The 26,571-nt window shown below is 41.0% G+C and overlaps 1 protein-coding gene across 1 annotated transcript in view; it reads right to left on the bottom strand.

Annotated features, from left to right (window-relative positions):
• Positions 1-25,446, bottom strand: part of LOC103280041 (RNA-binding Raly-like protein) — a 31,357-nt gene extending 5,911 nt beyond the window's left edge. The window contains exons 1-5 of the mRNA XM_008117695.2: positions 25,180-25,446; positions 18,585-18,663; positions 2,694-2,738; positions 2,216-2,361; positions 1,004-1,117 (exon numbers count right to left, since the gene is read on the bottom strand). Coding sequence (XP_008115902.2) covers positions 1,004-1,117; positions 2,216-2,361; positions 2,694-2,738; positions 18,585-18,663; positions 25,180-25,216 — 421 coding nt within the window. The 5' untranslated portion in view covers positions 25,217-25,446. The remainder of the gene's footprint in view (positions 1-1,003; positions 1,118-2,215; positions 2,362-2,693; positions 2,739-18,584; positions 18,664-25,179) is intronic.
• Between the last annotated feature and the right edge of the window lie 1,125 nt (positions 25,447-26,571).

Raw genomic sequence — 26,571 nt, 5'->3', positions numbered from 1 at the left:
AAGGGCGGAATAGAAATGCTGTAAATAAATAAATAAATAAACAAATAAGTATAAAGAACTTTGTGTTGTGGAAACCTTGTACTGCAACTAAATTATTTTGCTACAAAGGAAGGCATCTATTGGAAGAGATAACATTGGTCTGTGTGTTTTTGTTCTTTTTATCACTTTTGGCTACTGGTGCTGGGTCACGCTGCTGCTAATTTGTTCTGCTGTACATTTATAGGGAGGGTCTTTTGTTAATAAGCCCACTCGCCCAATAATTTTTTCAGTGGAGCTGCTCCAGTTTTTATCAATTTTGTGACTCTTATGTACCATCATCGCAGGCTATATTAGCTAAACGTGCAAGGAGTTGTAATCCAAAGCATTTGCTTGGCAAAGACTGCAAAGGATGGACTAAAACAAAAAGTAGTAGGCAGTAGCCTGAGGTCTATTGGTAGATCTTTGACTCATTCGCAGCAGTTTAGCAAATTATTTCTGGCTCTAAATTGTTTATCAGTAGCATCAAAGCACAAGGAAGCAGGTGTCCAATTAGGTTGTTGACACAAAACCCGATGAAGATGATCTAGGAGTGATTTTGTATGTGAAAGGATTGTGAGATCAGGTATCTAAAACAGTTTCCTGGGCTGCTCGTATAACAAAAGTAAATACAGTAGAGTCTCACTTATCCAACATTCGCTTATCCAACATTCTGGATTATCCAACACATTTTTGTAGTCAATGTTTTCAATACATTGTGATATTTTGGTGCTAAATTCGTAAATACAGTAATTACTACATAGCATTGCTGCGTATTGAACTACTTTTTCTGTCAAATTTGTTGTATAACATGATGTTTTGGTGCTTAATTTGTAAAATCATAACCTAATTTGATGTTTAATAGGCTTTTCCTTGATCCCTCCTTATTATCCAACATATTTGCTTATCCAATGTTCTGCCGGCCCGTTTATGTTGTATAAGTGAGACTCTACTGTAGATCATGGAAGCCGGAAGTATAGCCTCTCACCTGCATTGTGGTCTCGTCGCTGATCCATTCGGTCCAGGCTCTCCAGCAAGTTATCCACCTGGACTTTGATCTGACTTAATTCCCCTTTGATGGAGTGTAACTCTTCTGCTCGTACTGGAAGGGAAAGATTGTGTGACTGGGTCAAGCTACATGACAGGCAGCCTTTGGTATAGTAGGAGAGGTTGAAAGGTTTATGCCTGAAATACGTTCGATGGATAAAATTGTATGTTTTATGCAAACCTATATAACAATATCCCAACGCTAGCATCAGATGGGTGCTGTTTAGAGCAGAAGAAAACATACGGTGAAAGTGGTTGTTTTTAACCCCTGTAATTTGGTAATCTGCTCAACAAAATAGCATTAGAAGTTTTGCCACTAACAAGAAGGATCCTATTTCCATATTTGGTGGTCTTGCCCAGAAACGAAACTCTTTTGGAAAACAATACATGAGGAAACACAGAAAATACTACAAAAATCATTTCCAATGAAGCCAGAATCTTACCTACTTGGATTGACGGAGAACACAATAAATTTAAATCAGAATGAGGACAAAGTATTTACCTATGCAGTGACAGCAGCAAGAATAACTTTTGCCAAGTACTGGAAACAAAAAGAAATCCCAACAAAACAGCAGTGGCTGGAAAAATTGGATGATATATATATGATATTGACAAATTAACATATTTAATGAAAGCAAATAGAGGAAACGTAACAAAACGAACAGATTGGGAAAAATATGAAGAATACAAGAAAAAGTCAAAGGAAAAATAAGCAAAGGAGAACCCGAGAAAAGATATTACAGAACTAGACCAGATTTTAAAAAAAGGAAAAAGAAATGAAAATTAAACCACAAAGAACAGAAAGCGGAAGGACAAATAGAACTCTTTTTTTTTCTTTTTCTTTTCTTTTCTCCCCCCTGGGTAACTTCCCCTTTATTATTTAACTTATATTCTTAATTCACATAATTGATGTGACCCCCCCTTTTTTAAACACTCACTTATCCAATTCCTATTCTTTTTAATGTATGTACACGAAAGAAAATTTGAATAAAAATTATATTTTAAAAAAAGAAGTTTTGCCACTGTAAACACAAGACAACAGAGATGTCATCTTATAATACTGTCAGAAAGAGTATTGACACTGAATGCCTTGCCTGATGGAAGAGTCCCTTGATACCACAATCTCTTAAGATCTCCTCCCCTAAACACTCACGTTTTGTGTGGCCTGCTGTGGAACTGCTTCCTCTGGACCCTGTGTGGGAGGCCAGGCTGGACTTGCCCCCATTCCCTAGGTGGCTTCGCCTGGTTTTGACAGGAATGTGACTGATGAGAGGAGGGATCTTTTGGTATTCACAAACTCTGCAGGGAAGGAGAGCAGGAGAAAGGTTCATTTCAACATGATGCATGTGGGAGGCACACTGAAGGATTCCTTTTTAAAGATCATTAATATAATAATAATAATAAACTTTATTTATACCCCGCCACCATCTCCCCAATGGGGACTCGGGGCAGCTTACATGGGGCCATGCCCAGAACAATACAATATAACAGAATATAAATAGAACAACAAATCATAACACATTGAACAATACAATAAATGATAATATACACTATATTACTTCATATATCATTGTTATATTAATGGGCAGGAAGTGAGGGTACAGGTTCTGAAGGAGGGAGACCAAACCTACCTGTATGGCAAATCATCTTTATAGATGTCATAGTCCAGGTCACAGCTGCAAGGGAGAGGGAGAATAATCATTCTATGTGATTTGCTTGAATGTAAATGCTTGCCTATTTTCCCGGTCTGATTATCCACACCACAGTTTTGACTGCAGCCATAATTTATAGTCCCAGAGAAAGCTAAAAGCTCTTTTAGTTCAAATCTAAAATGACCGGGGCCCCTTCTACACTGTCATATAATCCAGATTATCTAAGATGATCACCTGCATTACCTGCTTTGAATTGGATTATATGAGTCTACACTGCCACATAATCCATTTCAAAGCACATAATCTGGATTTTAAATGGCAGTGTAGAAGGGGCGTTGGTTTCCTTAGTCCTAGTCAAATCCTCCAATTTCAACACACCAGTTTCCTGTTTCTGTATTACCTGTTGTAAAGAGGCTAAATACTTCTAAGGTTCTTTCAGGCAGGGGCGGAATATTTTGGTCCCACCGCTGCCACCAAATGTAAACAGGCTAATTTACAAGTGCCATCAAATTGTAAAGGGACTATTAACAACTGCCACCAATTTGTAAGATGCAGCCACCAAAGACTCAGAGAGGAGACCTTTTACTTTCCCCCCCTTTCTTCTTCACTTAAGATGGCATCGAAACTTAGTTTATTATATATGTGATAGAGTCTTAGATGTTGGAGGAACAATAACAAGTTTATTCAGATACAGAGCTTAGTGGTTACAATTCTCACTTAGAGGCACTTTCATTAACAGTTACAATATTAAAAGGAGTCAAACTCCCTATAGTGTCTTTCTTTAACTTAAAGTAGTCAGAACTTCATCCTCTGCCACTTTTAAACCGTAGTCACCCCTGTGATATACAATCACAAATTCTCTGTTCCTTACCAGGACACAGAATACATAAAATAAGTCACCAAACGTATTTTATTCCGACTCAAAATGAACAGTTGAGCCTCCTTTGATCCTATCAACTTAGGATCAATCTTCCCTTTGCCTCATCAGAGCACAGACTGAAACCCTTTTTTAAAACTCTGCACTTCTTCAACAAAACGGCAGTTGATTCTGCCTACTTCTCCATGGCAACCAGCATCTGAGTGCAGAGAAGCAATAACTGCAATACTCACCCTTTTAAAACTCAAACACACAATTAAGCATAACATCTGTAAATCAAAAATGCATACTTCATTACACCTGTCTGCTCCAAAGCGTAACTTATTATTGTTGCACTCTAGGCTTGAGGTCACCCCTTTTCACCCAGCACCACACCAGAGTCCAGTAGTATCTACTACAGCAGTTATTTACAGTAGCATATACAAAAGGGGGGAAAAGGCAATTCCCCAAAAGCAGTAGAAAAAGTGCTATAAAATAGCAATAGTCCATATATACAAAGTTCAATAGTCCATAAAGGGAAAGTAAATGGAATCCAGGAAATCAAGAACATAGGCATAAATCCATAAGCTGAACAAAGCAGCTTTTCCAAGGCAAAACTCTTATAGGAACATAGGCAAACACAGGAGACAAGATTCATGAGCATAAGAGCTGATCCAGGAACTTTATGGCAATGTTATCTGCTCTGGAGACTCTAAAAAAAAATCACTTAATTTAAACTCAGGCCCTATTTATTTATTTATTTATTTATTTACAGCATTTATATTCCACCCTTCTCACCCCGATGGGGACTCAGGGCAGATCACATTGCACACATAAAGGCAAACATTCAATGCCATAACATAGAACAGAGACAGAGACAAGACGCAGGCACGGGCTGGCCTCGAACTCACGACCTCTTGGTCAGAGTGATTTGTTGCAGCTGGCTTGCTTTCCAGCCTGTGGCATACCCCTACCAACAAGCCATTAAGTCATATCTTTGACACCCTAGGTATACCACCCAGTACGTATAGGAGAGTTCCTGGGAGGATCGAGGTGACCACTGATGGAAGAAAGGAATGAGGCGGTCCCTAAGATATAATGGTCCTTGGCCATTTCGAGCTCTAAATGTCAGGATCAGTATCTTGTAAGAGATCCGATGTTCTATTGGTAGCCAATGCAGTTGTTTCAGAATCAGTGTAATATGGGATCTTATAGATGATCCCGCTAGCAGCCTGGCCGCCGCATCTTGGACCATTCGGATCTTCTGGGTTTTTGTCTTCGGAAGGCCGGCGTATAAGGCGTTATCATATAATGCAGTTTCATAATCTATATATATAAAAGGAGAATGGCATCGCTCCACCGGGCAAAACAACAAAACTAAAGGCCCCCCAACCTAGAAAATTGACAACCCAACCCCTCATCCATGTCTCTACGTTCTTACAAACAAACTACACATCCCTAACCTCCATGGGGCCAAAAAACCCCCAAAAACCGGAATGCACCCCTTTGTGACCCACCTTGATTGACACTAAACAGCCTTGCAGCTTCAAAGCCAGGCTGCCTCCTAGGCCACAGCAAAAAACAAAAAACAAAACAAAAAACACCACTTCAGTGTGAATTTTAAACCATTGTCTAGAAGGGGCCTCATATAATCCTGTTCCAGGCAAATCATATAACATTATCAATATAATGTATAATAATTACTGTGCTCTAATAACAATACACAACAATATAATCTCTAAAATCATGACACTAAATAAACAACACTCAGAACACAGGGGAATTCCACACAGGAAACAACCAGGCCCAGCTAACATCTCCCAACAAAGGATTCCCTCACGCAGGAAGCAGCCAGGCTTGGAAGCTACAAGACCATTCAATGCTAAACAACTTAAATAATCACACCCAGCTAACACGTCCCAGTAAAGGATTCTTCCAAGTACTAACCAGGCAGACCTTGAAGCTGCAGGCCTATTCAATGCTAATCCAGGAGATCCATGGCAACACCTGCCTCAACCAGACAACAGTTCTTTCTACCACACTGCATATTATTCCACACATATATCAACCCCTTTGTGGCCCACCTTGATTAACATTAAACAGCCTTGCAGCTTCAAAGCCAGACTTTGGAAACCACGAGGCTACTTCATCTCAATTAACCTGGCCTAGCAAGGATACCCTATGTAGAAAACGGCTAGGCTTTGAAGTAGCGAGGCTATTCACTGCGATTCCAATTGGCCACAGCGACGCGTGGCAGGGCACAGCTAGTTCATTATATGGCAGTGTAGATGGGGCCCAAGTGTCCCTTTCAAAACCTTCTGAAGGTTTGAATTGTGCTCCATCAGCAGAGCTGGCAATCCTCAGCCTTTGATCTTCAGTTAGAGATTTCTAATGTTAAATTTCACAGCTGGTAGGTTTTGCACAAGAACTGTCTAGCCCTCAAATCCAAAATGAAGAAAGGCAAGGGGGCCTGTCAGCAAAATGCACCTCCCTTGAAGGGAGATGACAGGCTTGTAATGCATCTCATGTCACTGGGCAGAAGAATGGGAAAAGAACACTCTGGAGAAGCTGCTTTGTGCTTGATCTAAGAAGAGACAGAACTGGAGGCAAAACGAGGCAGATTCCTGGGCCTTCTTGCCTGAAAGACAGATGGTCAACAGGTGGAGCCTTGTCTACACTGCATGGCAATGTGCCCTTGCCAACCTTCCCTCTTCTCTAGCATTCAAAAGAATGGGAGCGCTGCATGGAGTGCGGCTGTGGCTTGGCTTCCATAGAAACAGGTTCGGTCGCATCCTCTTCTGGACTGAGCTGGAATGCGCAGCTGCGCTCCTGTTTCCCTCTTTCCTTTCTCTTCTTCCCTTCCAACTCCTTCCTTCCTTCCTTCCTCTTCCCTTCTTCTTTCCTTCCCACCACTCATACCTTTCCCTCTTTCCTTTCTCTTCCTTCCAGACTTTTTATTTCGCACCCCTCCCTCCCTTCCTTTTCCTTATTTCTTGTCATACACATGAAAACAGCAGCCAACCCAGACTAGGCCACTTTGCCTAGTCACAAACAATCTGCTTCATTCCTTCTCTTTCCCTTTGCTCTGGGTCTCAAAGGGATGTGGTTTTTTAAAAGTTCAAATTCCTCACTTATTTTAAGTTGGATTGTTGCACTCTAGGCTTGGAACAAGGAGTTCCCCAGTGGTACAGCAGTTTAAACCGCTGAGCTGCTGAACTTGCTGACCAAAAGGTCAGCGGTTTGAATCCAGGGAGCGGAGTGAGCTCCTGCTGTTAGCCGTAGCTTCTGCCAACCTAGCAGTTCAAAAACATGCAAATATGAGTAGATCAATAGGTACCGCTCCAGCTGGAAGGTAACGGTGCTCCATCCAGGAAATCAAGAATATAGGCATAAATCCTTAAGCATGAAAAGGAACTTTTCCAAGGCAAAACCTCTTTCAGGGAATTAGGCAATCACAATAGACTTGAAGCATGAGCATAAGAGCTTAAACAGGAGCTTGATTCAAAGGCAACGTTGTCTGCTCTGGAGACATAGATAAACACCACGTAATTTAAGCCCAAGATAACCAAGAAGCTATGAGATCATACCTTTGACACCGAGGCCTCCAAACACCTAATTAATCTATCCTTGACTCCCTCCATGCGAAGGCTTACTCTGATATCATGATTAAATTCCCCTTCTGCACCTGCTGAAGGCCCTGAAGGCTGATTCTCTGAAGACTGATTCTCTCTTGTTCTCAAAACCCCCAGCATGTTGCTGCTGAACTCCAACATGGATAATGAAAGGTATACGTGCCAGGTCTGACCAGATCCATCAAATCATGTAGGAGCTTTTGTGGTACAAACCAACCAACCTACATACATAATGCTTTGCTTTGTATATACTGTATATAGATAATATACTAGCTTGGGGACCCGGCGATGCCCGGGTCATTTGAGAATGGTATTATTTGTCTTTTAATGTTATGTATTCTGTTTGGAGTGGGTGAACTACAATTCCCAGAATCGTGGCTGAATCCTTCCCAAACTCTGCCAGTATTATAAGTTGGCCATTTTGGGCGTGTGTACCAGGTGTGGTGCAATACTGTCTGGATGCGGGTGAACTATTGCAATTTCTAGATTCCCGGAGCAATTGCCCCGAAATATCTGTCAGTATCCACAGCAGGCAATATTCAGTCTGTGTGCCAAGTTTGGTCTAGATTCGTCATTGGCTGGGTTCAGTGGTCTTTGGATGGAGGTGAACTACAACTCCCAAAATCAAGGCCCCTTCCCACAAATACCTGCAGTATGTTCAGTAGGTCATGAGGCTTCTCTGTGTGAAGTGTGGTCCTGGTGCATTGTCAGTGGAGGTCAGTGTTTATCTGGCTGTAGGTGAACTGTAACTCCCTTTTTCCGAAACTTGTCCAATATGTTGTATTGGTTATGGGGGCTCTGTGTGCCAAGTGTGATGCTCATTCATTGCAAGTGAACTATAAATCCCAGTACCTACTACTCCTCAACTTCCAGTCCAGTTCCCCGCCAAACCCACCAGTAGTCGAATCTGGGCATATCGGGTCTGCATGGCAAGTTTGGTCGAGAGCCATCATTGTTTGGGTTAATAGTATTCTGGGTGTAGGTGAACTACAACTCCTCTATATTCCCCAGTAGGAGTGACAGTGCTCTGACTTGATGCAGGGAGAACTACAACTTCCACCATGTGGAGTCAATCCCTAAACTCCTCCAGTAAGTTTAGTTGCAGCTCAGTTGTGCTGTTTTTGTTATGCAGAGAGACTGGAAAGGAAAGGGCAGTGGGCGGGGCCATGCAAATCCACAGCAATGGAGAACCCTGGGATGCCTGCCTGTGGTGGAAGAAAAAGAAAAATCTAGGATGAAATGGTCCCCAAAGGAAAGCATTCCTTGGGTGGTGGGCTGTAGTGTTTGGGAAGGACATTGGCAGGGGCTGGGCTGCATGTTCATGGCGCTCGCTGTAACCACAATGTCAGTGGAAAAGAGTGACTTGCTGGCTTCTCATCACTGGGAAGTGTAGCCTGTTTGTGGAGGCCAGAGGCTGTCTGTGTGAGCAGACATCCATGCCACATACACACATACGGATTTTTGCTTTTATTATGGATTTAGATTTAGATAAGATTTAGATTAGATTTAGATTAGATAGATTAGATTTAGAAGATTTAGATTATGTGATACACACATATTGTGATTATTGCTACTATAAATATTATTGATCTTAATTTTAAAAATGTATACCTGGACACAAACAAAAGACATGTCATGGAGGAAAAGAATGCGTGATAACCCTATATTATACACTTCTATCCCTGCTGTTGGAAAGTAGTTGTCATCCTCGGGGAAAGTGCATGGGAGCCAAGTTGCTAGAGAAATGCTTGGAATGCTTTGCAAAATAATTGCCATTTTTCAGCTTCACAACCTCCTGGAAGCTTCCCACTCAGTGCGAGCCTCCGCTGTCAATCTCTGGAGCCCAAGTTTACGCCTCAATGCCAAAAGGAAAGGGTTTTGTGCAGCTTCATCTATTTGTCCAATCTGCAACCATCACTGTGAAATGTCCCTGCCAAAACAGCGATCGCATTGCTTGTGCCTTCATCTCACGGGTGCTAGCTCATTCATCTTCTAAAATAGGTGCGGCATTGGCTAAACTAGCTTTTAGAAATTCCTCCCTGTCTCTTTTTAAATTTTTTTTTATTTTAGGCTGAGTTGTATAAGGACGGAATGGAAGAAGGCAGAGCTTTCCAAACTGTGTGTCGCGACATATTACTATGTTGGCTACAGTGTGTAAGTGTGTCATGCAAATGTAACGAGAAACGACAATCTTGGAAATCTATGTTATTATCTTATCTTAAAGGAACCCCGGTGGTGAAGTGTGTTAAAGCGCTGAGCTGCTGAACATGCAGACCGAAAGGTCCCAGGTTCAAATCCCGGGAGCGGAGTGAGCGCCCGCTGTTGCTCCAGCTTCTGCCAACCTAGCAGTTCGAAAACATGCAAACGTGAGTAGATCAATAGGTACCGCTCCGGCGGGAAGGTAACGGCACTCCATGCAGTCATGCCGGCCACATGACCTTGGAGGTGTCTACGGACAACGCCAGCTCTTCGGCTTAGAAATGGAGATGAGCACCAACCCCGAGAGTCAGACATGACTGGACTTAATGTCAGGGGAACGTTAAGGACTAGGACAATCCCTTGTAAGAGATAAAACCCGCTTCATAAATTGTAATCACAAAATGTATGTAGACACAGCATATTTCATGAAAACCTTTTATTTATATTTTTAAAAATACACAGTTCTTAAGATAAGATAAGTAAAGTTAAAGAACTGTGTATTTTTGAAAATATAAATAAAAGGTTTTCAGGAAATATGCTGTGTCTACATACATTTTGTGATTACAATTTACGAAGCGGGCTTTATCCCTTACAAGGGATTGTCCTAGTGCCTGGTTTACTAGTGAATCTGAATTACTGTGTCATGAAATGACACATTCCTACATGAAATGTTTGGAAAGCTCAAGGCTAAAAGCTCATGCTAGAGCCCTTCCACACTGCATAATTACATCACTATGAGTCCACTTTAATTACCATGGTTCTGCCCTGTGGACATTTGGAGTGCTCTTCAGAATTCCCATCCAGAGAGGTCCTGGGTCTCACGAAACTACAAAGCCCAGAACTCTATGAGCTGAAGCCACAGGATTTAAAGTGAGATGTATATCTATTCCTACTCTTTAAAGCACAGTGTGATAATCTCTTTAATCTTCCACAGTTGCCTTCCCTCCCATAGTAATCTGCCTGAGAATTTAAAAATGCCTTTCACTGCAAAACCTGTGATTCCATTGAACAAAACCATGGCAGTTAATATGGAATCATAATGCTATAATTCTTTAATGTTAATGATCCCTGAAAGAGGGAAGCCAAGCTTCCACTACACTCCGAGGCAGAGAGTTCCACGGTTCTATCTATTTAGAAGATGATCTTCCTTGTTTGATGTCTACAGAATGATTCAAAGGACGGGAAGTATTTCCAGGTTTCATTCTGGAAATCCAAATTTCCAATATAAGGGGTCACCTCCTTCTTACATGGGATGTTGCTGAACAGAAGCAAAAAGGAGCTTGTGCGTCACATTTTACCCTTTGGCTATTTTTTATTTGTTTCATTGCATTTCGTTTCACTTTTGAAATACCAAATGAAAATTGTTTAGAAATAACTGTAGGCAAACAACAACAAAAAGGCTGCCTATTTCTGTTGGGTATACAGACTTCTAGTTAGAGCAAGCCCTGCCAAGCGAGATAGGAAATATTTGGTTGCTGTGAGTTTTCCAGGCTGTATGGCCATGTTCTGGAAGCATTCTCTGCTGACGTTTCACCCACATGTATGGCAGGCATTCTTAGAGGTTGTGAAGTCTGTTAGAAACTAGGCATAGATGTGGGCAAAACATCAGGAGAGAATTCTTCTGGAACGTAGCCATACAGCCCGGAAAACTCATAGCAACCCAGTGATTCCGGCCATGAGAGCCTTCGACAACAGACAGGAAATATTACCTTAATATAAACCAGTTACCGTTTATACTCAAGTATAAGCCAACCCGAATATAAGCCGAGGCACCTAATTTTACCACAAAAACAGGGAAAACGTATTGACTCGAGTATAAGATGAGGGTGGGAAATGGAGCAGCTACTGGTAAATTTCAAAAATAAAAATAGATACCAATAAAATTACATTAATTGAGGCATCAGTAGGTTAAATGTTTTTGAATATTTACATAAAGCTGTAATTTAAGATAATAAGACTTTAGTAAGACTGTCCAACTCTGATTACCTATATACTTGAGTATAAGCTGGCCCAAATATAAGCCGACGGGGGCTTTTTCAGCCCTAAAAGGGCTAGAAAATCCGGCTTATACACGAGTATATATGGTATATATGGCAAGTGCAATATTTGGAACTGGAGAGTGCAGGCATGGAATTTTGTGCAGATTTACGGCAGAGCTCAATGAAGAATATCCAGTAAGCTTCCTAGTCCTCATGATTGCAAAAACATATGCCTAGAAAATACTTGGTGAAATCTCAAAAGCCTGAGTAGAATAGAGTCTCACTTATCCAACATTCGCTTATTCAACTTTCTGGATTATCCAATGCAGTCTGCTTCCCACCCAGATCCACAGCTATTTCTCTAGGCAGCGAGGGCTGAATTTTTTACGCATTTAATTTCCGACTATTGTTACTGTAAGTTCATTTTATGCAATTCTATCTTTATTTGTAGTCAATTTGTTAGTAGCCAATGTTTTTGTAGTCAATGTTTTCAATACATTGAGATGTTTTGGTGCTAAATTCGTAAATACATTAATTACTACATAACGTTAGTAAAAAGTAAATAAGTAAAACTTTATTTATATACCGCTCTATTTCCCCGAAGGGACTCAGGCCAGTTTCCAAGCATAAATACAACAACATACACTACATAAACAGCACAAAAACACATTGTTAAAACAGGAAAAAACCAATACAACTCATAGGACAGTAAAAGCAATAAACAACCACATTATTGTGTATTGAATTGCTTTTTCTGTCAATTTGTTGTAAAACATGACGTTTTGGTGCTTAATTTATAAAATCATAATGTAATTTGATGTTTAATAGGCTTTTCCTTAATCCCTCCTTATTATCCAACATATACACTTTTGTAGTCAATGTTTTCAATACATTGAGATGTTTTGGTGCTAAATTCGTAAATACATTAATTACTACATAACGTTAGTAAAAAGTAAATAAGTAAAACTTTATTTATATACCGCTCTATTTCCTCGAAGGGACTCAGGGCGGTTTCCAAGCATAAATACAACAACATACACTACATAAACAGCACAAAAACACATTGTTAAAACAGGCTAAAACCTATAGAACTCATAGGACAGTAAAAACAATGAATAACAATCACGTTATCGTGTATTGAATTGCTTTTTCTGTCAATTTGTTGTATATAAAATTTTGGTTTAATAAAATCTTCGAAATTATGAATATGGATAAATTAACATATTTATTAGCTAATACACAGGGTAAACCCAAAAAACAGACAGATTGGGAACCGATAAAAAATTACTTAAGAAATGAAAAATGCAAAGTAATAATATAAAGAATGTTTAGTAGAGTAAGAGGGGCAATATAATTGTCTCAGATTAAAGGAAGAAGAATAGATGCAGAATTACGATAGGAGATAGAAGGGTATTGGAAATACCAAGGGAATAATTTAAAAACACCAGATAATAGATGGAAGTCAATTTTAATAAATGTGTGTCTTGATGGTGTAACTATGTAATGTTAAATTAGTTTCAGTTTGTTATTTAACACAAGCTGTGTTTGTTGGTTTGTCTATTTGTTTTTTGGTGTCCTCTTTCTTGTGTTGTCGTTTTGTTTTTGTCTCTCTTTTTTCCCTCCTTTTCTTTATGTTGGCCTGATGGGTTTGGTCTTCTGGGGACATATATTCACTGTATGTTAAATTTTTGTCATGTCATTGTAAATCACATTATTATAAATGTTATTATAAATGTTTGCAATAAAAATTTATTTTAAAAAAATTGTAAAATCATAATGTAATTTGATGTTTAGTAGGCTTTTCCTTAATCCCGCCTTATTATCCAACATATTCACTTATCCAACGTTCTGCCGGCCTGTTTATGTTGGATAAGTGAGACTCTACTGCAGGGGTCCCCAAACTAAGGCCCGGGGGCCGGATGAGGCCCTCCAAGGTCATTTACTTGGCCCCCGCTCTTAGTTTTAGACTTAGCCTCGCCCAAAGTCTGAAATAACTTAAAGGCACACAATACCAACAATCCTACTTGACTATCTCATTGGCCAGAAGCAGGCCCACACTTCCCATTGAAATCCTGATAGGTTTATGTTGGTTAAAATTGTTTTTATTTTTAAATATTGTATTGTTCTTTCATTTACTAATACTGTGCTATGGTAATAATTGAATATATTGTGTATACACATAATATTGATACTAATATTATAATGTAATACAATATAATACGAATAATTATACAATATAATAATATTAATTATCTATATATATAAAAGAGTGATGGCATCACGGCAGAGGACAAAACAACAAAAGTAAACACCCCACAACCTCGAAAATTGACATCACAACCGCTCATCCATGCCTCTAGGTTGATACAACAAAAAGAAAAAAAAAACAAAGTCCTAATTAGAGGGAGAGGAATAATTGTTTTTATCCAATTGCTGCCAGTTAGAAGGCTAAGCGCCACTCACTTGGTCTCCTAGCAACCCACTCAGCCCAGGGAACCCTTTACCTTAACTACCACCAATTCCTCAATACTTTATTTTCCATACCACCATACTTCGCCACAGCAACGCGTGGCTGGGCACAGCTAGTATATTATATATTAAAAGTAATATTACTAATAATATTACGATATAGTGGTATAGGACAATATCTATATATATAAAAGGGTAATGAAATTTCAGCCTAGGACAAAACAACAAAACTACACATTCCAGAAACACTAAACTTGGCAGCACAACCCCTCATCCATGCCTCTACATTCATACAACGTAAAGAAAAGAAAAATAAAGTCCTAATTAGAGGGAGATGAATAATTGTTTTTATCCAATTGCTGCCAGTTACAAAGCTAAGCTCCGCCCACTTGGTCTCCTAACAACCCACTCAGCCCAGGGGACAGGCAGAGTTAGGCCTCACTTAGGCCTCTTCCACACTGCCTATAAAATACAGATGATCAGATTTGAACTGGATTATATGGCAGTGTAGACTCAAGGCCTTTCCACACAGCTATATAACCCATTTATAATGGACTTAATGTCTGGGGAAAACCTTTACCCTTTACCTTAACTACCACCAGTTCCTCAATACTTTATTTCCCATACCACCAGACTTCGCCACAGCAGCGCGTGGCCGGGCACAGCTAGTAGTAATATATAATGCTAACATTGTGCTATGCCAATAATATAATATATTGTATGTACCTACAACTTGTGAGCCGCTCTGAGTTCTCTTCGGGGTGAGAGAGGGTGGGGTATAAATGTAGTAAATAAATAAATAGTTGTTGTTGGGTTTTTGTTTTGTTTCTTTGCACTACAAATAAGACATGTGCAGTGTGCATAGGAATTTGTTCGTATTTTTTTCCAAATGATAATTCAGCCCCTCAACAGCCTGAGGGACCATGAACCGGCCCTCCACTTAAAAAGTTTGAGGATCCCTGCTCTACTGTATACAGGACTTCTGTTTAGTCACAGCTGTTTGCATCTCCCTATAACCAGCAGAAACAGAAATCATGCAAAATACAAAGCAATATATGTGCATTTGCTTGCATCATTTATACTGGGCACAGAAATTAGCCTTTCGTGGGCATGTGGTTATTTTTAGGGCAGAGGGCACTCAGCCTTTTTATTTCTGAGTCACATCCTCACTTTCTCCGCTTCCTGTGGAACTGGGTGTCCAGGTGCCATTTCGGGAAGAGCAGCTGTGTTTAGTCAATAGCAGCAAAAAGGCTGGAAAGCATGTGTCACATCAGAGGCTAAATGATTTATGGTGGCATGGGCAATCACTGGCAAGAAGCTGTGGGATGGGAGTAGAACATCTGATAATGCAGAAGCCTCTCTTTTGAATGGCTGATGTTAATGTGTGCAGGAGAGGAGGGTGGTGTTCTCATTCCTCTTTCACAGATTGGGGATGGCTAAACTCTTCTGCCCAGTATGGGCCAGACCTTCAAAGTGCCCAAATGGTACTGAGAAAGAAGGACGAGGAGGAGAGGAGGAGCTGACCTCAAGGCCAGGGAATGTTCATTGTTACCCTGAGTTATAGGACAAAGGGGACTATGGCATTTCAGAGACATTTAAGAATGGCTTATGCTTGGCCAGCAATAGCAACACTCCTCCTTTAAAGGCATGGTGAAACAGCATATTGGCAGCTACAAGGATAGCTGAAGCCAGGAATTCCAGAAAAGCTGTTATAGTGCAGCTATTGTTTGCTCCTCGAAGTTATTTTGGGACTCTTTGTTCAGTCCTTTTGTTTCCATCACTTCGACCAGTGGTCTCATCTTTTAGTTTCTTTTTCTCTTGCAATTATGGAGAGAAATAGCAAGGCCACAGATCTGAGCATGGACGTGCAATTGCACACCCTTAGTTCAAGTGGTAAATCGGATTGATGGCTAGAGGAAATATGATGATTATTAATATACAGTAGAGCCTCACTTATCCAACATAAACGGGCCGGCAGAATGTTGGATAAGCGAATATGTTGGATAATAAGGAGGCATTAAGAAAAAGCCTATTAAACATCAAATTAGGTTATGATTTTCCAAATTAAGCACCAAAACATCATGTTATACAACAAATTTGGCAGAAAAAGTAGTTCAATACGCAGTAATGCTATGCAGTAATTACTGTATTTATGAATTTAGCACCAAAATATCACGATATATTGAAAACATTGACTACAAAAATGCGTTGGATAATCCAGAAGGTTGGATAAGCAAGTGTTGGATAAGTGAGACTCTACTGTAATTAGACAATTGAGTAGAGCAGTGGTTCCCAAGCAGTGTTCCATGGAAGCCTAGGGTTTCGCAAAAGCACTGTAGGGGTCTCGCAAAAATTTTGAGACATAAAAGCTTTTTACAAGTCCATGCCAGAGTATGAGGATCTTATTGAAATTCAATGTACCTCAGCCTCCAGTGGCTCAGTGTGTTAAAGTGCTGAGCTGCTGAACTTGCAGACCAAAAGGTTCCAGGTTCACATTCCGGGAGTGGAATGAGCACCCGCTGTTAGCCCCAGCTCCTGCCAACCTAGCAGTTCGAAAACATGCAAATGTGAGTAGATCAATAGGTACTGCTCTATGCAGTCATGCCGGCCACATGACCTTGGAGGTGTTTATGGACAATGCCGGCTCTTCGGCTTAGAAATGGAGATGAGTACCAACTTCCAGACTTAACGTCAGGGGAAACCTTTACCTTTACATTTAAAAGCTTTTTACAAGTCCATGCCAGAGTATGAGGATCTTATTGAAATTCAATGTACCTATGCTTTAAAAACATTTGAATCTGTGCAACTGAATGATTTTTGCGTAGGACTGATACACATATCCATCAGGAGCCAAAAAGGTTAACCATGCTCTGCCACCTATTGATGCAAATCATGCTTTTCAGCTTATGCTTCCACCAAAAACAAATTTTGGAGTATGTTGGATGCCACCTTGGATTCACTTGTTCAGTTGTTGGACATAATTTCAAACTACTTTAAACATAAACATGAAACAATTTCATTCATCACTTTAGGTGTCTCTTGTACATGCTGTGGAGATGGATTCTGTATGTGAAGCTTTCCACTATTATCATAGCAGTGCTGGGCTTTTTTTTTTTTTTTAGTCTGAGGGATAATTCCAATACCATTTTTTCCATGTCAGGAGTGACTTGAGAAACTGCAATATTTTACTTTTACTGCCCTGCAATATTTTTACAATGAGGCATGGGACTCCCATATGGTGCCATACAGGAGGCACAGGTTCTGCCTTGGGCTCTTTGGAAGGAAGAGAAGATATAAATAAACACACTGCTTCCTTCGAAATGTTTCCATTGTTTTTCGCATCACAACAGAGATTCTTTTTTTTTTGGGGGGGGGGGGGGGGACAGACATTACAAAGATACATTTGCACTAGATGGTTACATCATTTTCATTCTACCGCAACTGTTATGGCTACTTCCTATGGATTCTTGGGATCTGTGATGTGATATTTAAAGGCACTAAAGCTATGTAATGGAAAGGTTAAGTAACTGAGAAATTATAAACCTCAGGATTTCATAGAATGTGATATGAACGCAATGTGTTACTGGAGACACACTCGGAGACCTCTTCTACACTGCCATATACAATCCAGATTTTCTGCTTTGAACAATATTATATGGCAGTGTAGACTCATATAATCCATTTCAAAACAGATAATGTGGATGATCTGCTTTGATAATCTGAATGATAAGGCAGTGTAGAAGGGACCACAGTCTCTAGTAACAACTTTTCTTACTGTTTAAATTGCAAGGGAATTTAAGGTCTAGTCGTTCCTGAACTTTAGTCCTCCAGATGTTTTGGATTTCAAATACCAGAAGCTTCAGCTGTCTTGGTCAACAACCATGGACTGTGGGAGCTGAAGTCCAAAATAATTGGAGGACCTGCATTTGGAAACACTGTGTTCTGTTAGTTCTCTCAGCGTGCATCTACACAGTCAAATTAATGCAGTTTGACGCTACTTTAATTAGGAGCTGTGGTGGCGCAATGGGCTAAATATTGGTGCCGGCTGAACTGCTGACCTGAAGGTTGTCGGTGCAAATCCATTTTTTTTGTGTCAGGAGCAACTTGAGTTGCTTCCATGAGACAGGGTGAGTGTCTGTCTGTCAGTCGTAGCTTGTGGGGACCTGAAAGAAGCCTCCCAGCAACACATCCGGGAGTCCCCTGGGCAACGTCTCTGTAGACAGCCAATTCTTTCACACCAGAAGCGACTTGCAGTATGTTTTCAAGTTGCTCCTGACACGATTAAAAGAAATTGCCATTACTCAATGCTATGGAATCACGGAGTTTTAGTTTTTGGCCTTTTGTGCTAAAGAGTTTTGGTGCATCACTAAACCACAAACTCCAGTTTTCTGTTCACTGAGCCACTGTAGTTAAAGGGGTGTCAAACTGCATTAATTCTATAATATAACTGCACCCCTAGTCTCCCATATTTATACAAGTACGAACATATGGCTCTAAAATGCATTCAGTTTGATATGGTCAATCCAACAGGATACTCCTCAGTTCATTCAATTCTCTCCTAATTCTGAGCCGATCCTTTTTTCTTCTCTCGTCATGAAGCATCACTAAACCAGATCATCTCCAAAATACTGGGGTTGCTTTGGATTTTTATTAGCCAACGTCTTCACCGAATAACCATTTCATCTATCCCTTGAACTCAACAATTAGCACAAATGGAAAGCCAACATATACTCACGAATATAGGCCTCCACCATGTTGCCTCTTCTGACCAGGTCTGGTATGGCTCAGCTTAGGTTCCCGCGCCATGTCTAGATCTAGGCAAAAGGAGAATAATGTGAGAGGGAAACTGCAGGGCGGGCAGACAGACGGCAAGCATGAAGTTGCCAGCTGAGCAAAAGAAATCATGCTTCACGATGGCTGATCTCATCTGGGAGAGTGTAAGTGTGAATCTTCACTGCATTGCATGGGTATATGAACCGATCCAGCCAGGTTTACGTAAAAGCAAAATGTGTTTCCATTCCCTGGAGCTGAAATGCATAAAGGCTCCGGCAGAGGTGAAGAGGTTAGGTGTCCCTTCAAGAAACTGCTTCATTCATCCTTTCCTCTCTTGACATGCAAAATATGGTTAAGAAATCAGCCAGAAGAAATCCTTCTGATCTGTTTTATAGAAAGGCTTCAGAATATAGTTACAGGGAAACCTTTCTATAAGGCAGGTCAGAAAGATTTCTTCTGGCTGATTTCTGTTCTGGGGAAAGAAAAACAAGACACCGGCTAAATCTGAATGAAGACTGCAATCTTAAGCATATTTACGTAGATGTGAGTCGTAATCATAGAATCATAGAATAGTAGAGTTGGAAGAGACCTCATGGGCCATCCAGTCCAACCCCCTGCTAAGAAGCAGGAAATCGCATTCAAAGCACCCCCGACAGATGGCCATCCAGTCTCTGTTTAAAAGCCTCCAAAGAAGGAGCCTCTACCACGGCCCGGGGAGAGAGTTCCACTGTCGAACAGCTCTCACAGTGAGGAAGTTCTTCCTGATGTTCAGGTGGAATCTCCTTTCCTGTAGGAGATTTTCCTACAGATAATCATGAATTTTAAACTTGCAACTTATGTTTTAATCTTTGTTCTGTGTATTTTAATATGTATTTTGTAGAAATATTTTTTAGTATATGTATTTTATAGAATGTTTATGATGATTATGTGTTTTTAGCTATGTTGTAACCCACCTCGACTCACAAGAAGCGGCGAGCAAGAAATAAAATTATTATTATTATTATTATTATTATTATGACACAGCAAACAAGATAGATGTGCTGGATTTCGTATCACAAAATCACAAGTCGAACACTTCCCAAGTGTCTAGGACTGTGTGATGTATTTTCGGATGATGCAGATCGTGATTTTGTCAATGTCTATTGTTTCCAAATGCCGGCTGAGATCTTTTGGCACGGCACCCAATGTGCCGATCACCACCGGGACCACCTGCACAGGTTTCTGCCAGAGTCTTTGAATAATAATAATAATAATAATAATAATAATAATAATAATAATAAGGTAAAGGTTTTCCCCTGACATTAAGTCCAGTCGTATCTGACTCTGGGAGTTGGTGCTCATCTCCATTTCTAAGCCAAAGAGCCAGCATTGTCCGTAGACACCTCCAAGGTCATGTGGCCGGCATGACTGCATGGAGTGCTGTTACCTTCCCGCCAGAGTTGTGCCTATTGATCTACTCACATTTGCATGTTTTTGAACTGCTAGGTTGACAGAAGCTGGGGCTAACAGCGGGTGCTCACTCTGCTCCCCAGATTCAAACCTGTGACCTTTCGGTCCGCAAGTTCAGCAGCTCAGCGCTTTAACACGTTGCACCACCAGGGGCCCATTATTATTATTATTATTATTATTATTATTATTATTATTATTAAATAATACTGGCAAAAACCATTGTGGTATGATGGTTTCAGTGATGGGCTAAGATTTCAGGACACTAGGATTCAAATCCCCTCTTAGCTATGAAACCCCTTGTGTAAGTCACACACTCTCAGCTTCAGAGCAAGGCAACGGCAGTCTCCTCTGAACAAATCTTGCTATGATAAATTCCCCTTGGTATCACTGTGAGCCATAAAGGACTGAAAGACACACAACAACAAATGATACTGCAAACATAATAGTGAAAACAGTACGACTTTGGTTAGGGATTTAGAGCATGAATGTGAAAGACAGAGAAACGTTTCTCTTTGGGTAAGTCTGCTGCATGAAACAATACTTGATTCCTCGGCATCTATTTCAAACTTTCTGTGCCTTTCCAAATAGTTTTTGTTTTAATATTATGACTCCTACAATTAATAATAATAATATTTTTATTTGTTACCCGCCTCATCACATGGCTCAGTCAAAACACATTAACATAAAATGCTATAACAGTTGCCCAAATAATTTATGTCAGATGCTTTGAAAGGAAGTGTTATCCCACCTGCAAGTGAATGGTTGACCAAACTGTTGCACATTTTGCAGAATTTGATAAACTGACTTGTCTCCTTTAAAATAAATCAAGACAATGTTTTCAAAATAATCAGAAGCCTTTTGCAGAGTACATCGGTAGAATAATTAAAGATTGGCCTGTAATGCTGTTTAGTGGCTAAAACATCATTGATAGAAAGAAGAGCAAAGTTACCAAATAATGTAATACAAGTAGATTGCCTTTGCCTATTATAGGCTATATATATGTGTATGTGTGTGTGTTTTATACAATGTTAACAATGATTATGTGTTTTTAGTTATGTTGTAACCCACCTCGAATCATAATGAGAGGTGGGCAAGAAATTTTTTTAGTATCATTATTGTTATTAAATAATACTGGCAAGAGCCATTGTGGTGTGATAGATTACAGGAGATATACGCGTGCCCGGCCACGCGTTGCTGTGGCGAAGTATGGTGGTATGGGAAATAAAGTATTGAGGAATTGGTGGTAGTTAAGGTAAAGGTAAAGGTTTTCCCCTGACGTTAAGTCCAGTCATGTCTGACTCTGGGGGTTGGTGCTCATCTCCATTTCTAAGCCGAAGAGCCGGCGTTGTCTGTAGACTCCTCCAAGGTCATGTGGCCGGCATGACTGCATGGAGCACCGTTACCTTCCCGCCGGACCAGTACCTATTCATCTACTCTCGTTTGCATGTTTTCAAAAATCTGCCTGTCCTCTGGGCTGAGTGGGTTTCTAGGAGACCAAGTGGGCAGAGCTTAGCTTTCTAACTGGCAGCAATTGGATAAAAACAATTATTCATCTCCCTCTAATTAGGACTTTATTTTTCTTTTCTTTTTGTTGTATGAACGTAGAGGTATGGATGAGGGGCTGTGCTGTCAATTTTCGAGGTTGTGGGGTGTTTAGTTTTGTTGTTTTGTCCTAGGCCGATATTTTATTACCCTTTTATATATATAGATATAGACAAAGATTATATATTTTATTTATTTATTTATTTATTTATTTCCCATACTTGTATCTTGCTCTTCTCACCCCGAAGGGGACCCAGGGTGGCCTCACAACTGGCAGCAAGTTGGACTACTTGGAGCTTTCGATCAGTCTTAAAAGGCAATCCCACATAGAGCGCGTTGCAGTAATCTATTTGGGATGTAACTAGAGCGTGGACCACCGTGGCCAAGTCAGACTTCCCAAGGTACGGGCGCAACTGGTGCACACGTCTTAATTGTGCAAAAGTTCCCCTAGTCACCATCGAGACCTGAGGTTCCAGTACCTATTGATCTACTCACATTGGCATGTTTTCGAACTGCTAGGTTGGCAGGAGCTGGAGCTAACAGCGGGTGCTCACTCCGCTCCCGGGATTTGAACCTGAGACCTTTCGGTCTGCAAGTTCAGCAGCTCAGTGCTTTAACACACTTTGTCACCGGGGCTCATACATACATACATATTGTTTGTTAAGAGCTTTAAAAGGATGAGATGTTGTATGACTTTATCCTGGGTTAGGGCCAGGAAGTTTTCTTTCAATTAGGTTGCAAAAATAGTTTACTGTTACTAGAAGGTGTAGAATTACTTCTGTTTGTTACTGGTCTTGCATACCAATAGTTAAGATTTAGTGTGCACGTTTCGGAAATAAATCTTGTAAATAAAATGCTTACAATAAAATACGCAAAATAATAAAATAATACATTTATTTTACTCCCAGACCCCCTGATTCCCTAGGAAGTGCTGAATACCTATCTACTTGGCTCAGCCTACTAAGGTGCACAACAGTTGCTGTTCTTGCGGATTCTGAACGTTGCTGCCTCTTTTGAAACGGGGCACACGTTCTTTTCCCACTGCATCCCTAAAATTGTAGGCACAGTCAAATATTTCCGCATCAAGGAACTTGCCTTGGGCTCTCTAGCAAACCAATGGAACCATGCTCCTGGCTCTCATTCCCTGTAGGGCATGGATAAAACCCTAAGGCTATAAGCTACTATATCCTATAGAAGCAGTCGCCAAGTTACAAATAAGTTGAACTTGTATGTAAGATGGAACAGGTGCATTTTTAAGTGTAACCCCAGCCAAAAATATGGATATCTATTCACCCTAAGTACTTTGAGGCCCCTTCTACACTCACATATAAACCAGATTTTTTTAATCGTGTCAGAAGCAACTTGAGAACATACTGCAAGTCACTTCTGGTGTCAGAGAATTGGCCGTTTACAGACATGCTGCCCAGGGGACGACTGGATGTGTTACCATCCTGCTGGGAGGCTTTCCTCATGTCCCTACGAGCTAGAGCTGACAGATGGGAGCTCATCTCGGGGATTCAAACTGCCAACCTTCAGGTCAGCAGGTCTGCTGGCACAAGCGTTTAACCCACTGCGCCACCGCAGCTCCATATTATCTACTTTGAACTGGATTATGAGTCTACACTGCCATATAATCCAATTCAAAGCAGATAATCAAAACAAATACAGTAGAGTCTCACTTATCCAAGCTAAATGGGCCAGCAGAAGCTTGGATAAGCGAATATCTTGGATAATAAGGAGGGATTAAGGAAAAGCCCATTAAACATCAAATTAGTTTATGATTTTACAAATTAAGCACAAAAACATGTTATACAACAAATTTGACAGTACGCAGTAATGTTATGTTGTAATTACTGTATTTACAAATTTAGCACCAAAATATCATGATATATTGAAAACACTGACTACAAAAATGGCTTGGATAATCCAGATGCTTGGATAAGCGAGGCTTGGAGGTGCCGGGCTGTGGTGCAGGCTGTTGAGCAGCTGCAATAAATCACTCTGACCATGAGGTCATGAGTTCGAGGCCAGCCCGTGGCGGGGTGAGCACCCGTCAATAAAAAATAAAAAATAGCCCCTGCTCGTTGCTAGCAACCCGAAAGATAGTTGCATCTATCAAGTAGGAAATAAGGTACCACTTATAAAAGTGGGGAGGCAAGTTAAACTAATTTACGACCTGGAATGAGGAAGTGCCGTCAGAGTGGATGATGAAGCAGCTGCTCCTCCCGTGGCCAGAATCAAACATCCTCTCAGGAGAAGGTTTTTTTTTTTTTCGTGTCAGGAGCAACCGAAGTTGCTTCTGGAGTGAGAGAATTGGCCGTCTGCAAGGACGTTGCCCAGGGGACGCCCGGATGTTTGGGAGAAGGTTAAATTGCCTCTGCGTCTGTCTGTCTCGGTCTCTGTTTGATGTGTTTATGGGCACTGAATGTTTGCTCTATGTGTGTATAATGTGATCCGCCCTGAGTCCCCTTCGGAGTGAGAAGGGCGGAATATAAATACTGTAAATAAATAAATCTCCATTTCTAAGCCGAAGAACCAGCGTTGTCCGTAGACACCTCCAAGGTCACGTGGCCGGCATGACTGCATGGACCGCCGTTACCTTCCTGCCGGAGCGGTACCTATTGATCTACTCACATTTGCATGTTTTTGAACTGCTAGGTTGGCAGGAGCTGGGGCTAACAGCGGGTGCTCATTCCACTCCCGGGATTTGAACCTGGGACCTTTTGGTTTGCAAGTTCAGGGTTTGGGTTAGGGTTCTTTATTTATTTATTTATTGTCCTGATTTTAGACATTTTTAAATACTACCGTGTTTCCCCGAAAATAAGACAGTGTCTTATATTAATTTTTGCTCCCAAAGATGCTCTAGGTCTTATTTTCAGGGTATGTCTTATTTTTCCATGAAGAAGAATTCACATTTATTGTGGAACAAAAAAAACAAAAACATTTATTATATACTATACAGTAGTTATCATAAACCAGCATAACCAGACAAACTGTGAATCCTATCAAGAATTTCTTGTTATTACCATTATTTCCATGTATAACACTCTATGGTACGTACATTTACCGATCTGCTCTGGTGTTCTGTTCGGTGAGCATACTTCCAAACAAAAACTTTGCTAGGTCTTACTTTCAGGGGAGGCCTTATATTTAGCGATTCAGCAAAACCTCTACTAGGTCTTATTTTCTGGGGATGTCTTATTTTAGGGGAAACAGGGTAGTAGCCAAATTCTGTTCCTTTTCATGGTTTCCTCCTTTCTGTTGAAATTGTCCACATGCTTGCAGGCAGCAGGTAGGAAGCAGCCAGTCTTTGAAGCTGCAAGGCTATTCAATACCAATCAGGTTGGCCCACTGCAACATTCACACTTGCCCCTGGAATTTTCTGAGTGTTGCTCTTTATTTACTCATACCAGCTGTTAGGACTTGTGGGAGTGGTAGTCCAAAACACCTGGAGGGAGGGCCTGAGCTAGACTGTCTGTCGTTGAATCCCAGGATCTGAGTCCGGATTCCCAAGGGAGTGTAGACTCAAGGGGTACAATGAGCAGACTGGGGGAGGGCATACTCACATCGCCAGCCCGCTTCGCCGGTGCCGAACAGCGTCATGCCACCCGGAGGAGAGGAGCGGAGAGCGGGGGAGAAGGCGCTCGGCCTCCCCGGGAGCCTTTCTGGAAGCTCTGGAAGCCCCAGCGATGGAGGCCGAGAGAGTAGGAAGGCCGGGCAGGAGCAGCACGGGAGCAGGGAGCGCCACTCGGGATGCTGGGCCGGAGAGAGGGACGTACCATCTGCCCTCGAAATGGGGGGAGGCGGAGGCGGAGCCAAGGCACGGAGCGAACCATCTCATCCCATCGGAAAGGAAAGGCTTTGGAGCTCCTTTTTCCTGGGACTCCTCTGGCTCTACCTTTGACTCAGGCCCCTTCTACGCTGCCACATTAGCCAGGTGATCAAGGCAGGGGATCCAGGGTCAAAAGAATGGGTGCAAATAGAAAAGGAAGCAAATAATTGGCAAAGGGGAACATCATTGGGAGAGAGAATTGATAGAAAAGACTTAAAAGCGGGCTCCTGTTTTTCAATGTTGTTAATCTGGAAAAAAATGGCAAAATAAATTACAATTAAATAAAATTGATCCTTTCCCACTAGAAACATTGGAAAATAAGGACAAGACATTCACAAATCTAATTAGGGCACTGAAGGAAAATGGTATCAAAAGGATTGGGGACATCATGAATCCCAAAGGAGAAATATTAAAGTGGGATAAAATCTATATATATAAATGAGTGATGGCATCACGGCGACCCACAAAACAACAAAACTATAGGCCCCCCAACCTTGAAATTTGACAACACAACCCATCATCCATGTCTCTAGGTTGATACAACAAAAAGAAAAGAAAAATAAAGTCCTAATTAGAGGGAGAGCAATAATTGTTTTTATCCAATTGCTGCCAGTTTAGAGGGCTAATCTCTGCCCACTTGGTCTCCTAGCAACCAACTCAGCCAAGGGACAGCCAGGGTTCAGTTAGGGGACAGGCAGATTTAGGCACTGGATTAATTTGCACTGGATTATATGGCAGTGTAGACTCAAGGCCCTTCCACTCAGCTATATAACCCATTTATAATCTTATATTATCTGCTTTGCACTGGATTATCTTGACTCCACACTGCCATATAATCCACTTCAGGGTGCATTTTATACAGCTGTGAAGAAGGGGCCTCATATAATCCAGTTCTAAGCAGATAATATAAGATTATCAATATACAATATACAATTCCTCAGTACTTTTTTCCCCATACCACCATACTTCGCCACAGCAATGCGTGGCCGGGCACAGCTAGTAAAAGATAAATGTGGTCAAGGGAACTGGATAGCATGGTTAGCTCTGTCCAGTAAAGCCCAGGCCATGAAAAGAAGAGAAGTACAGTAAAGTCTCACTTATCCAACATAAACAGGCCGGCAAAATG

Source organism: Anolis carolinensis, unplaced genomic scaffold, assembly GCF_035594765.1.
Source record: "Anolis carolinensis isolate JA03-04 unplaced genomic scaffold, rAnoCar3.1.pri scaffold_9, whole genome shotgun sequence".
Lineage (NCBI taxonomy): Eukaryota > Metazoa > Chordata > Lepidosauria > Squamata > Dactyloidae > Anolis > Anolis carolinensis.
Note: the sequence above shows the minus strand (reverse complement) of the source record. Positions and strands in the feature narration are given on the sequence as shown.